The sequence below is a fragment of the Oncorhynchus clarkii genome, unplaced genomic scaffold, assembly GCF_045791955.1.
Source record: "Oncorhynchus clarkii lewisi isolate Uvic-CL-2024 unplaced genomic scaffold, UVic_Ocla_1.0 unplaced_contig_2823_pilon_pilon, whole genome shotgun sequence".
NCBI classification, from domain to species: Eukaryota; Metazoa; Chordata; class Actinopteri; order Salmoniformes; family Salmonidae; genus Oncorhynchus; species Oncorhynchus clarkii.
This window is the reverse complement of record NW_027258171.1, coordinates 87,501-99,028: the sequence shown is the minus strand read 5'-3', so window position 1 is coordinate 99,028 and position 11,528 is coordinate 87,501. Positions and strand designations below refer to the sequence as shown.

At 44.5% G+C, this 11,528-nt stretch overlaps 1 protein-coding gene across 1 annotated transcript in view; it reads right to left on the bottom strand.

Moving 5' to 3' along the window:
- Window positions 1-1,316: 1,316 nt before the first annotated feature.
- Window positions 1,317-11,528, bottom strand: part of LOC139395902 (focal adhesion kinase 1-like) — a gene marked incomplete at its 3' end in the record, with an annotated part of 83,963 nt that continues 73,751 nt past the window's right edge. Inside the window, exons 8-11 of the mRNA XM_071143213.1 lie at window positions 6,792-6,846; window positions 2,849-2,989; window positions 2,198-2,275; window positions 1,317-1,424 (exon numbers count right to left, since the gene is read on the bottom strand). Coding sequence (XP_070999314.1) covers window positions 1,317-1,424; window positions 2,198-2,275; window positions 2,849-2,989; window positions 6,792-6,846 — 382 coding nt within the window. The remainder of the gene's footprint in view (window positions 1,425-2,197; window positions 2,276-2,848; window positions 2,990-6,791; window positions 6,847-11,528) is intronic.

The window sequence follows — 11,528 nt, the reverse complement described above, 5'->3', positions numbered from 1 at the left end:
TGATCAGATATGTAGCCAAGAGGCCCATGATCACTCTGGATGAACTGCCGAGATCTACAGCTGAGGTGGGAGACTCTGTCCATAGGACAACAATCAGTCGTATATTGCACAAATCTGGCCTTTATGGAAGAGTGGCAAGAAGAAAGCCATTTCTTAAAGATATCCATAAAAAGTGTTGTTTAAAGTTTGCCACAAGCCACCTGGGAGACACACCAAACATGTGGAAGAAGGTGCTCTGGTCAGATGAAACCAAAATTGAACTTTTTGGCAACAATGCAAAACGTTATGTTTGGCGTAAAAGCAACACAGCTGAACACACCATCCCCACTGTCAAACGTGGTGGTGGCAGCATCATGGTTTGAGCATGCTTTTCTTCAGCAGGGACAGGGAAGATGGTTAAAATTGATGGGAAGATGGATGGAGCCAAATACAGGACCATTCTGGAAGAAAACCTGATGGAGTCTGCAAAAGACCTGAGACTGGGACGGAGATTTGTCTTCCAACAAGACAATGATCCAAAGCATAAAGCAAAATCTACAATGGAATGGTTCAAAAATAAACATATCCAGGTGTTAGAATGGCCAAGTCAAAGTCCAGACCTGAATCCAATCTAGAATCTGTGGAAAGAACTGAAAACTGCTGTTCACAAATGCTCTCCATCCAACCTCACTGAGCTCGAGCTGTTTTGCAAGGAGGAATGGGAAAAAATGTCAGTCTCTCGATGTGCAAAACTGATAGAGGCATACCCCAAGCGACTTACAGCTGTAATCGCAGCAAAAGGTGGCGCTACAAAGTATTAACTTAAGGGGGCTGAATAATTTTGCACGCCCAATTTTTCAGTTTTTGATTTGTTAAAAAAGTTTGAAATATCCAGTAAATGTCGTTCCATTTCATGATTGTGTCCCACTTGTTGTTGATTCTTCACAAAATAATACAGTTTTATATCTTTATGTTTGAAGCCTGAAATGTGGCAAAAGGCCGCAAAGTTCAAGGGGGCCGAATACTTTCGCAAGGCACTGTATGTCCACTGTTCTGAAAAATCCATCCCAAGAAATCCATGTTTCACATGCTACTTCCGCTTCCAATAGTAGTAAATTGAAAGCAGATATTGACACAAAGGAAAATCTCAATAAAAACACAATATGAGTACATACAGAGAGGGGGGACTTGGCTACAAAAAAGTGATCTAATATTAGGTCAAATTAGCACTATTCACAAAGGTTATATCAACGTGTGCACTTACTCATGTTGAATGAATCATGTTCAAGTCAACCTCATGGTAATGTAAGGGTTATTATGAAATGGTTGATTGGTACCTCAGCAGCACCGGCTACGTTGAGCTGCAGCATGCCCTTCCTCTCCTTGTCCTCCATGACGGAGTATCCAATGGTCTGCACCTGGGTGAAGTTGGCCAGGTGTGTTGGCTGGAGAAGAGGAATCAATCAATCAATCAATTCATTAAAGTGCACGCAAGGGAGCAAAATATGTGTTAATGTACAATGTTTCAGATGACTCTTAAAGTAATGATGATTCCATTTTAACTTTAAAATGGTCACAGTATTTCTCAGGAAGATGTATTTTGTGTTATCTAGCTATTCGTTCAGTGAAAACATTCCATTTCAAGCTGCACATTTTTTGTTGTTGAGAGGGATGTTTTTGTCGTATCCTTTGAATGAGAGGGGTCTCATGGCTTCCAGAACTAACCTCTCAACGCCATGGCTCATGGTGATATAACATGGAACACATCTGATACCCTCAGTTTGATGGGTAAAAACAACAAAAATCCTTGGGCCATTTTGGGAAGATTTTCACACACACACACGGACAGACAGTGTGTTTCACACATGTGTTTCATTACCTCAGCCCCTGAGGACAACATGAAAATGATCAGGAACACTCTTTGAAAATCCCAGTTCATTCATGCCAATATTTTAGGGCAGAAATGTATTGTATAGGGAGGAGATAGAAGAGAGACCAACTCCTAGGTTACAAGTAGTGTTTGGTTCCAGCTAAGTGACGGACAGCTGTTCTTCGAGGAAAACCACACCATATGTCCTAAATATCTTTAGTTTGACGACTTTGGTTTCAGTCAAAACTATATAAGTTGTGCAACTGTAATGGCTGTGCTTGTTTGTGTGGAGATGCAGGACAAGGATACACAACACAATACATATTGAAATTAACATTTCCGACTCACAGTCGAACCCTTGTCTGTAAGGTAGCTAATGCCCTCCTCGGGTCCAATGGCCAGCTCTACTTGGATGACCCAGCTCAACTGTCAGGAGGAAAGAAAGAAAAACAAAAAGAAGATTTGAGAAATGTCTTCAGTTCAGTCACAAATCAACAAGAGGAAAAGAGCGAAACACACACAATGACATTTAAGTTGAGAGTTGAATCTGTCGGATTCAAAGTGCCAACTCATAACCATGAAAACACATCTGCTACATCATTTGAACTGTTTGAAGTAGATCTGAGGGAATGCTAGATTAATTGTTACCATCTTTTGTCATTGCTGGGAAACAAAAAACAACAACGGTTGTTTTCCTTATGGCCAGTAGGGGACACTATGAACCTGGTCATTTTTTATTTAAGCTACAGAGATGCAGACTAGACCCACCCAAATACAACCATAATATCCCAGGCATTAATCCACACCTAACTACCATAGAATTTCTGAGAAAACAAGTGCAACGCATTCAGTCGTGTTCAGTACAAGTTAAGTCGTGTTCAGTACGAGTTCAGTTGTGTTCAGTATGAGTCATTCTCTGGGATTCTTAAAATGTCCATCTTGACGGTGTTTTATTTGAAACCCAGAAGAAAACATGTAATCAAGTGAAATTCAGCCTACCCCGAGAGCACATTTAAAACACTCCTTATCATATCTGTAAACGGGCGCCAGAATCTCCAGGAACTTGAGGATGCTCTGGTCATCATTCATGTTGGCAAACTGTTTGAACGTCTGCTGAATCAGCTTCCGCAGGGTTTTGGCCTGGCAGAGAGGGAGAGAGTAGTTACTAGACAGGCAGACCCACGTGTCCCTCATGGCACCCTATTCCTTATATTGTGTATTACTTTTGGACGTGGTCAGAAGTAGTGCACTATATTGGGAATAGGGTGCCATTTGGGACACAAACATGGCCCTGGTTAAGCTTGCCAGGGCATAGAGAACGGGGCACTGATACACCAAGTCACGTTAATAGTATCAAACAGAGCAAGTGTGAAACACATGAAAGACAATGAAAGTTATCCCTGGTGAAGGACAGTAGGCAGCTCTTCTGTTGTTCTGCCCCTGAACAAGGCAGTTAACCCCCTGTTCCCCGGGCACCGAAGACGTGGATGTGGATTACGGCACCTCTCTGATTCAGAGGGGTTGGGTTAAATACGGAAGACACATTTCAGTTGAATACATTCAATTGGACAAATGACTAGGTCTCCCCCTTTCCCTTCATAGCCTACATGATGTTTGGCTTGTCATTGAACAAGAGGAGCTTGCTTAACGCAGACTACCGCTAAAGGAAAGCAATGCTCTAGTTCATTTCTCCGACTGCTCTAAATGGGCAATCTGAGATTAGTACATCCATTTGAAGGGGTTTTAAAGTAATGATATATAGCCATTGATTCTTAAAGTATATAACATGACTGAATTTAGTTGAACTGTCTTACCCCTTCAGAATCCCAGAACGCCCCTTTAAAAAAAGCTGTCCATCACTAATACACTTGACCTCTGTGAGAAAGAAGTGAATGATATTGATAACCGTATTGATTGGAGAATATATATTGAGTGTCATGCCAATTAGGGTCATAGCAGGGGACTGGGGTTGTGTGTCCCAAATTGCACCCTATTCCCTTTATCGTGCCCCTTACTTTGACCAGAGCCCAATGGGTGAAGGGAAAAGGGTGCCATTTAGTCCACACAAGTGAGTGAGACAGACCAGTTCATAGTTCAACCAGTTTAGAGACTATTGGAGCTGGTGGCCTGATCAATGTGACCGGGTCAATAGTGACTCTGTCGTCCATTACACGGCCAGTGAGTTTAAACTCCATAAAAAATGCATGAGACATCGTGCTTTAATGACAGCTGATGTTGACACTATTACTACACACTGACTGGGACACACACACACACACACACACACACACACACACACACACACACACACACACACACACACACACACACACACACACACACACACACACACACACACACACACACACACACACACACACACACACTTTCTAATTAAAAATGCCACTGCATTTATGTAATGTAAATCAACTCCCTGCAGAGTTAGGCTAATTCATCAAGGACTTATGCTAACAGCTGTCTATCCTATTAGTCTGCATACTGGCTTTTAAAATCAACGACTTATAAATGCAGCATTTTAGACTCCACTTAACGGTCAGGGGGTGGGGGTTGGAAAACACTGGAATTCTAGGAATGAATCCCCTGATCCTATCTGGAGGTCTTAGTTACTGTAGAACATAATAGTAACATGTAGAGTAATCACAGAGCTTGTCCCCTCCACCCTTCCTGAGAGGAAGCTGAGCTCAGAGTATCTCTCCATCTCCAAGAACCCTGGCAGGGAGGGAGGGCCCTCCCAGCTGAGTAGGGCCAATGAGCTGGCCTACAGTTGCTACAGTACAGTAGTGTACTGATGTGTATAGATGAATCTTTCTGAATCTGTATATATTCTATGCCATTTGACTACCCTTGATGATGTGTTTTAATGTTGGCACAGGCAAACTGATGGCAGGTTTCCCCCGGTATATACAAAGTAGTACTTTGAAAGACATTGACAGCATAAAGACAAGTTATAGTACTGTAGTTGTAACAGATGTCATGCTTTGACCCGACAAAGATCAGAATATTCACTATTAAAAAGTGGATTTATGAGCATATAGAGTCCTAAAGTCAACCCATCAGGTGGAGTTAAAACAGGTTGGAAATGTCCACACAAGTACATCATTCTAAAGACGTCCTCTGAGACGTCCTCTGACACTGTATTCATCCCAAATGGCACCCTCTTCCCTATATCATAGATGTCAAACTCATTCCATGGAGTTTGACACCTGTGCCCTATATAGTGCACTACTTTTGACCAGTGTCCATAGTAAAAAGTAGTGCACTTTAGAGATAACAGGGTGCTATTTGGGATACACAATTGTTGACTCTGGTGCCAAACCAAATGAAACTCACGTTTCCCTCCACTTTTTCCAGCAGAGCCTGTCATCATCTCTCTAAATGGAAACCTTCTGCTGTAAACCTGGCGATGCTAATTATGGAAATGTCAACCTCTGTGTAATCAATCATTTATTTTATTGCCTAATTTGATTACACTTTCAGTGAGTTATATTCCGACCTCAGCCATCTGCCAGGTAATGTTCACTGTCCAGTGGAGTGGATAGGAGCGAGAATAACTGTGTTAACATACTTCTGTTCATCAAAACAGTGTGTGTGTGTGTGTGTGTGTGGGGGAGTCGGGAGTGTGTATGTGTGTCAGAGTGGGTGTGTGCGTGTGCGTGGCTTCAGTTCATCGCTGAAAGCTTAATCTGTTCACCATGTCATTGTGACGTAGGGGAGAGTCATTTCTAGAAGGATTATGTTTTCACACACACACAGGGGTGGGGGGGGGGGGGGGGGGGTGAGGGAAGGATGGATGGAGGGAAGGATGGCTGGAGGGGATGGAGGGTGGATGGAGGGAGGTAAGGATGGATGGATGGTTAGGGTGTGTTTTCAAACAGGCGCCTGGCTACGAAGATGTGATTTCATGTTTTCCAAGGGGAGCTGTGACTGGAATGGGGGATGGGAGGGTAACTCTGAGGCACATCCCCAGAAGTAGCCTCCCCCCATCAGGGGGAGGGGGGTGAAGTGGGTTTAGCAGTGACATGTGGGGCTGTGGGGTTAGGCGCCACCCACACCTCCAGGCAGAGCATCTGTCCACCCCTCTTTCACCGACTCCAATGTACCCTTCCCCGGGGCACTGGGCCCCACGTTCACGCCGCCCCATCGTGGCACCCCCGCAGCTCTGTACACCCACACACGTGCCATAAATCCAACACATCACACACATGGCTGGCGGCTGAGACACACACACACGCGCGCACACACACACGCAGAGACACAGACTACCAGGAAAACCCACCATCAAGGCTCTGTTAAATATGCTAAACTCCTTGCACGGCTGGCAGAGTTTAGCATATTTAACAGTGGGTTTTCCTGGTAGACTGTCTCTGTGTGTGTGTGTGTGTGTGTGTGTGTGTGTGTGTGTGTGTGTGTGTGTGTGTGTGTGTGTGTGTGTGTGTGTGTGTGTGTGTGTGTGTGTGTGTGTGTGTGTGTGTGTGTGTGTGTGTGTGTGTGTGTGTGTGTGAGAGTGAGACTGGCTTTAGGCCAAAAACAAAAAAAAGCTGTCTTATATAGTACAGTATATAGAACAGTGTCTGGCACTGTTGTGATGCGAGAAGTCGACAAATGAGTGGGTTTGATTCAGTTGGGGCTCTTTCCCCCACAGGCCTGTATGTACGAGGAATGCTAGCCTAGAACTAGGCCAACTCTGCCTGTCCCAGGCTGGAACAAAGGCCCCAGAACCAAGAGATCCACACACACAGCTAGAAGACACTTCAGAGGGCAGAAAGGAAATACAGAATCGTCAAAGTGCGTGCTACATTCATGTGAAGCGGTGGTCGGTGCTCTCTCTGAGAATGCATTGGAGACTGACTGGTCCTTGAGGATATATTCTCATCGATGGCCCTGAAAGAATGAACAGATTTTTTGTGAAGCATCATCTCACCTTGACTGAATCCAGTAAACTCTTGGGGAAGAATCTTCTTAAGCCCACATCTTTTCTGTAAAGAAGAAATAAAAAGAGGAGTGGACAAAGGACAACGTCAGTTTAGTGAGACTAGTGCCTGAGGCTGGTCTAGCAGACAACACATAAACACCACCCCAGCATGGGTACGAATCCTGGCCCCACCGCTATTCTGCATCTTCATCCCTCACTATGTCTACTCTCTCATTTCCTACAATCTCTGTCTGAATAAAGTGAAATACAGTCAAATATATTTATCTAAAAACAGTTTTTACCATTGCCAAAATGAGAATGCAAAATGTCTAGCCTCAACTCCTCAAAACAGTCCCCTGATGGAATTTCACCTCTCTGATACCAATCTACCAGGGGAAGGAGAGAGAAACACATCCATTTACTCAGGGCCATTAGTAGGACTTCTCTGAAGTTCACCACACAACATAACTGATTGGTCAGTGTACAGTGAGGAGGAAACAAAATGTATGGACCAAAGAGAGAGAGAGAGACAGAGAAGGAAAAAGAGAGAGCGAGAGAGAAAAAGAGAGAGACAGAGACAGAAAAAGAGAGAGTGAGAGAGAGCCAGAGAGAGAAAAACAGAGAGCGAGAGAGAGGATTTTCCCAAGGTTGCATCAACAGCAACACAGAGCATAGCCTTGCTATTGAGAAAGGCAGCCATAGGCAGACCTGACATTTGAAATGTCTTTATTCTTTTGGAACTTGTGAGTGTAATGTTTACTGTTAATATTTATTGTTTATTTCACTTTTGTTTATTATCTATTTCACTTGCTTTGGCAATGTTGACATATGTTTCCCATGCCACTAAAGCCCTTAAATTGAAATTGAAAAATGTAATTGAGAGAGAGAGAGAGAGACAGTAGCAGAAAAGAAGACTTCAGAGAAAGAGGGAAAGAGAGCCCTCACATCGTAGAGGAGAAAAGACGGCATATTGTTTAAAGCCTATAACCTCATCCATTCCACACAATCATTTCATCATTTGGTCTCTATTAAAAGATAGCTTGTTAAAACCAGAGGCGCTCCGAAAGCCACTTACATCCGGCTGGCCATTAACCAGAATCAATCCATGTCATTTATAAGGCCGGGGCCACAAGACCTGCCATAAAATTGATGCTGCCTTGGCAATAGTGTGATGAAGCTTTTCTGGTACAGAGCAATGCTACTGTCCGTCTGTGCATGTCAGTAGGATCTAGCATTTAAGGATCTGTATGCCATGACAATGAGTGACAGGGAGTTGGCACGATGGCACAAACAGATTCTATGGACCTATAATGCCTTAACTAAGCTATGTTAAATCATGAGGAAACACACTCTGTAGTATTAGCAGTGCTGAAACACAACATGATGACTTCCCGCAGGCTCAGAAAATCCTCTCTCCTGTCTGTCTCCCTGGCCCGACAGTAATCCAAGCTGCTTATACTAAAAACATGGAAATCAATCAGCAATCATTAACACAATGGAAAAAAAATCTAATTATTTATTATTTAAATATTGAAAGTGTGTAGGATACGGAGAGAAACAAAATGGTGCCGTTTCAGTCCATGTGGAGGAAAGTGAAGCTGATGCTGGAGATGGGGGTGTGTGCTAATGGGTCTGGGCAGGTGTGAGGTGGAGGAAAGTGATGCTGGAAATGGGGGTGTGTGCTAATGGGTCTGGGCAGGTGTGAGGTGGAGGAAAGTGATGCTGATGCTGGAGATGGGGGTGTGTGCTAATGGGTCTGGGCAGGTGTGAGGTGGAGGAAAGTGATGCTGGAGATGGGGGTGTGTGCTAATGGGTCTGGGCAGGTGTGAGGTGGAGGAAAGTGATGCTGGAGATGGGGGTGTGTGCTAATGGGTCTGGGCAGGTGTGAGGTGGAGGAAAGTGATGCTGATGCTGGAGATGGGGGTGTGTGCTAATGGGTCTGGGCAGGTGTGAGGTGGAGGAAAGTGATGCTGGAGTGGGGGTGTGTGCTAATGGGTCTGGGCAGGTGTGAGGTGGAGGAAAGTGATGCTGGTGCTGGAGATGGGGGTGTGTGCTAATGGGTCTGGGCAGGTGTGAGGTGGAGGAAAGTGATGCTGATGCTGGAGATGGGGGTGTGTGCTAATGGGTCTGGGCAGGTGTGAGGTGGAGGAAAGTGATGCTGGAGTGGGGGTGTGTGCTAATGGGTCTGGGCAGGTGTGAGGTGGAGGAAAGTGATGCTGATGCTGGAGATGGGGGTGTGTGCTAATGGGTCTGGGCAGGTGTGAGGTGGAGGAAAGTGATGCTGGAGTGGGGGTGTGTGCTAATGGGTCTGGGCAGGTGTGAGGTGGAGGAAAGTGATGCTGGTGCTGGAGATGGGGGTGTGCTCTAATGGGTCTGGGCAGGTGTGAGGTGGAGGAAAGTGATGCTGGTGCTGGAGATGGGGGTGTGCTCTAATGGATCTGGGCAGGTGTGAGGTGGAGGAAAGTGATGCTGGTGCTGGAGATGGGGGTGTGTTCTAATGGGTCTGGGCAGGTGTGATGTAGTTGAAGTTTGTACAATGTTGTCATTTGTATGTGTATGTTTTGTATTGTCTATAAAAGATAAAATACAATTGTACCCCCCAAAAAAAGGTTATCCAAGCTACACCCCCCCCCCCTCCATGTCTGTCACCTCACTAGCCGTCAGTCACCCAGATCTGAAGTGCTTTTAGATTGGATTGCCCCTAACGCCCTCCCTCCCTCACTGCTGGGCTCTGTGTCTTTGGGCAAGTGGACAGACTGACCTGGAACTAACTCTAGCCAGCGCACTGAGCCCCAGCACCATTATCCACAGAGCAGAGGGGAGAATGTGAAATGGAGAGAGAGAGAAAGAGAGGCAGAGAAAGAGAGAGAGGGAGAGAGAGAGAGAGAATGTTTGAGTGAGAGAGAGAGAAAGAGAGAGAGAGAGAGAGAGAGAGAGAGAGAGCGAGAGGCAGAGGCAGAGAGAGAGGCAGAGAGAGAGGCAGAGATAATGAGAGTGCTGGCTATTCATTAGGACACTTTACTTTTGTGCCTCAAACAAGCCCCTGCTTTCTCTATGGGTCTGAGCTCAGCATAGCAGCAGCTAATGCTGGACATCATTGGTTGGGCAAGGTCCAGTTAGCACTAGCCAGAGCCCTAGCAGTAGGCTACAGAACAGTCAAATTAACACATTTGTGTGGTCTCTCCCTAGTTTCATATCATGCTTAATAAACCCTGGTTGCATATCACAATAACCTTGTTCCAAAAACGTACCCATAAGGATGATATTAGTGGCATTACATCTGAAGCATACAGAAACATCTTGTGATTTAGTAGCCTACTATGAGAGAGCGTACGGTCATCAACATGAAGGGAGAGCAGCAGAGCTAATATTTCTTCCACAGTTACTCAGTAACAGTTTGCACTAGTGCTGGGAATTGGCAGGGACCTCATGATACAATATCACAATATTTAGAGTAGGTGCCAATATGATATGTATTGCGATACTCACGATTCTATATCTATTGCCATTCGATACTGCGATTTTATTGCAGTATCAATTCAATGTTTCAAACATATTGCTCACCATATACTGTATGTCCAGATCAGTCATGGAAATAAAAGTGTTGAAAACAAATTGGCTCACTATTAAAAAAGAAGATGGAGAACAAGCTATGAAGGAAAAATTGGTGCAGGTACAGCCAACTAGCACAAAAATAATATTCAAAAAAAAAAAAAAAATATGTATATATATATACTGCAATATCATCAACAACAAAAAATCCTGATAAGTGACTGTATCGATTTTTTCCCTTATCATTAGTTTGCACAGTAACCCAACAGTAACAGTTTTAACCGTATGCATTAACAGACCATTGCATCATTATGTATCCACATCCAATACGCCTTGGGCTGCGTGGTAAAGTTTTCCCTAGGTACAGATCTAGGATCAGCTTCCTCTCCCCCAATCCTAACCTTAACCATTAGTGGGGAAAATGCTGAAGTTATCCAAGACCAGCGTGGAGGGAAAACTTTACCCTACACCACGGCTTGGGCACGTTTCTCAGCCTGCAGTGCCCTGCCTTACAGCCTGCTGCAGAACCGGTCGAATTACTCAACCCCTTAACTCAGCATATCCTTGGAGCCAGCAGAGGAGGACATTGTCTGCGTCCCAAGTGGCACCCAATATAGTGCACAGGGTTTGACCAGGGCCCAATAGGGCTATATAGTGCACTACGTAAGGAACAGGGTGCCATTTTGGATGAAGCCATACATTTTCCCTGCAGAAGAAAGGTGTGAGATTCTCCCCTGGGAAAGGAGGCAGAACACGGACATTTCCGGACAGCAGGGGAATTAGACCAGCCAGCAGGGATCATGTTGTGGACTAACAAGAACGGAATGACGCTTGGAATACCAATGGGCTCAGAATATCAATGTGCTGGTAGTGTTTATCCCCCCCAAAATGTAAGCACATTGTACTCCAAATTGAATGAAAACTGTACTATCACCATCTGAAATAGTATTTTCTCTTCAAAAGAATTATAACCTATAGGCTGAAGCATGGGGTTGCCCTTCTGCATTTACCTAATTGAAAAACCGCAAAAGACTAAAATTCTCAATCTTAAAAGCGCGTCTTGGTATAAATATATATATATTTTTAAAATGTTTAAATGGGCGTGGCGGCAACGATTTAGCAGCATGAATATAGGAGAAATACTGGGCTGGAACACTAAAGTACAGGACCCAACCCTCTGTAATTTAGTTACAG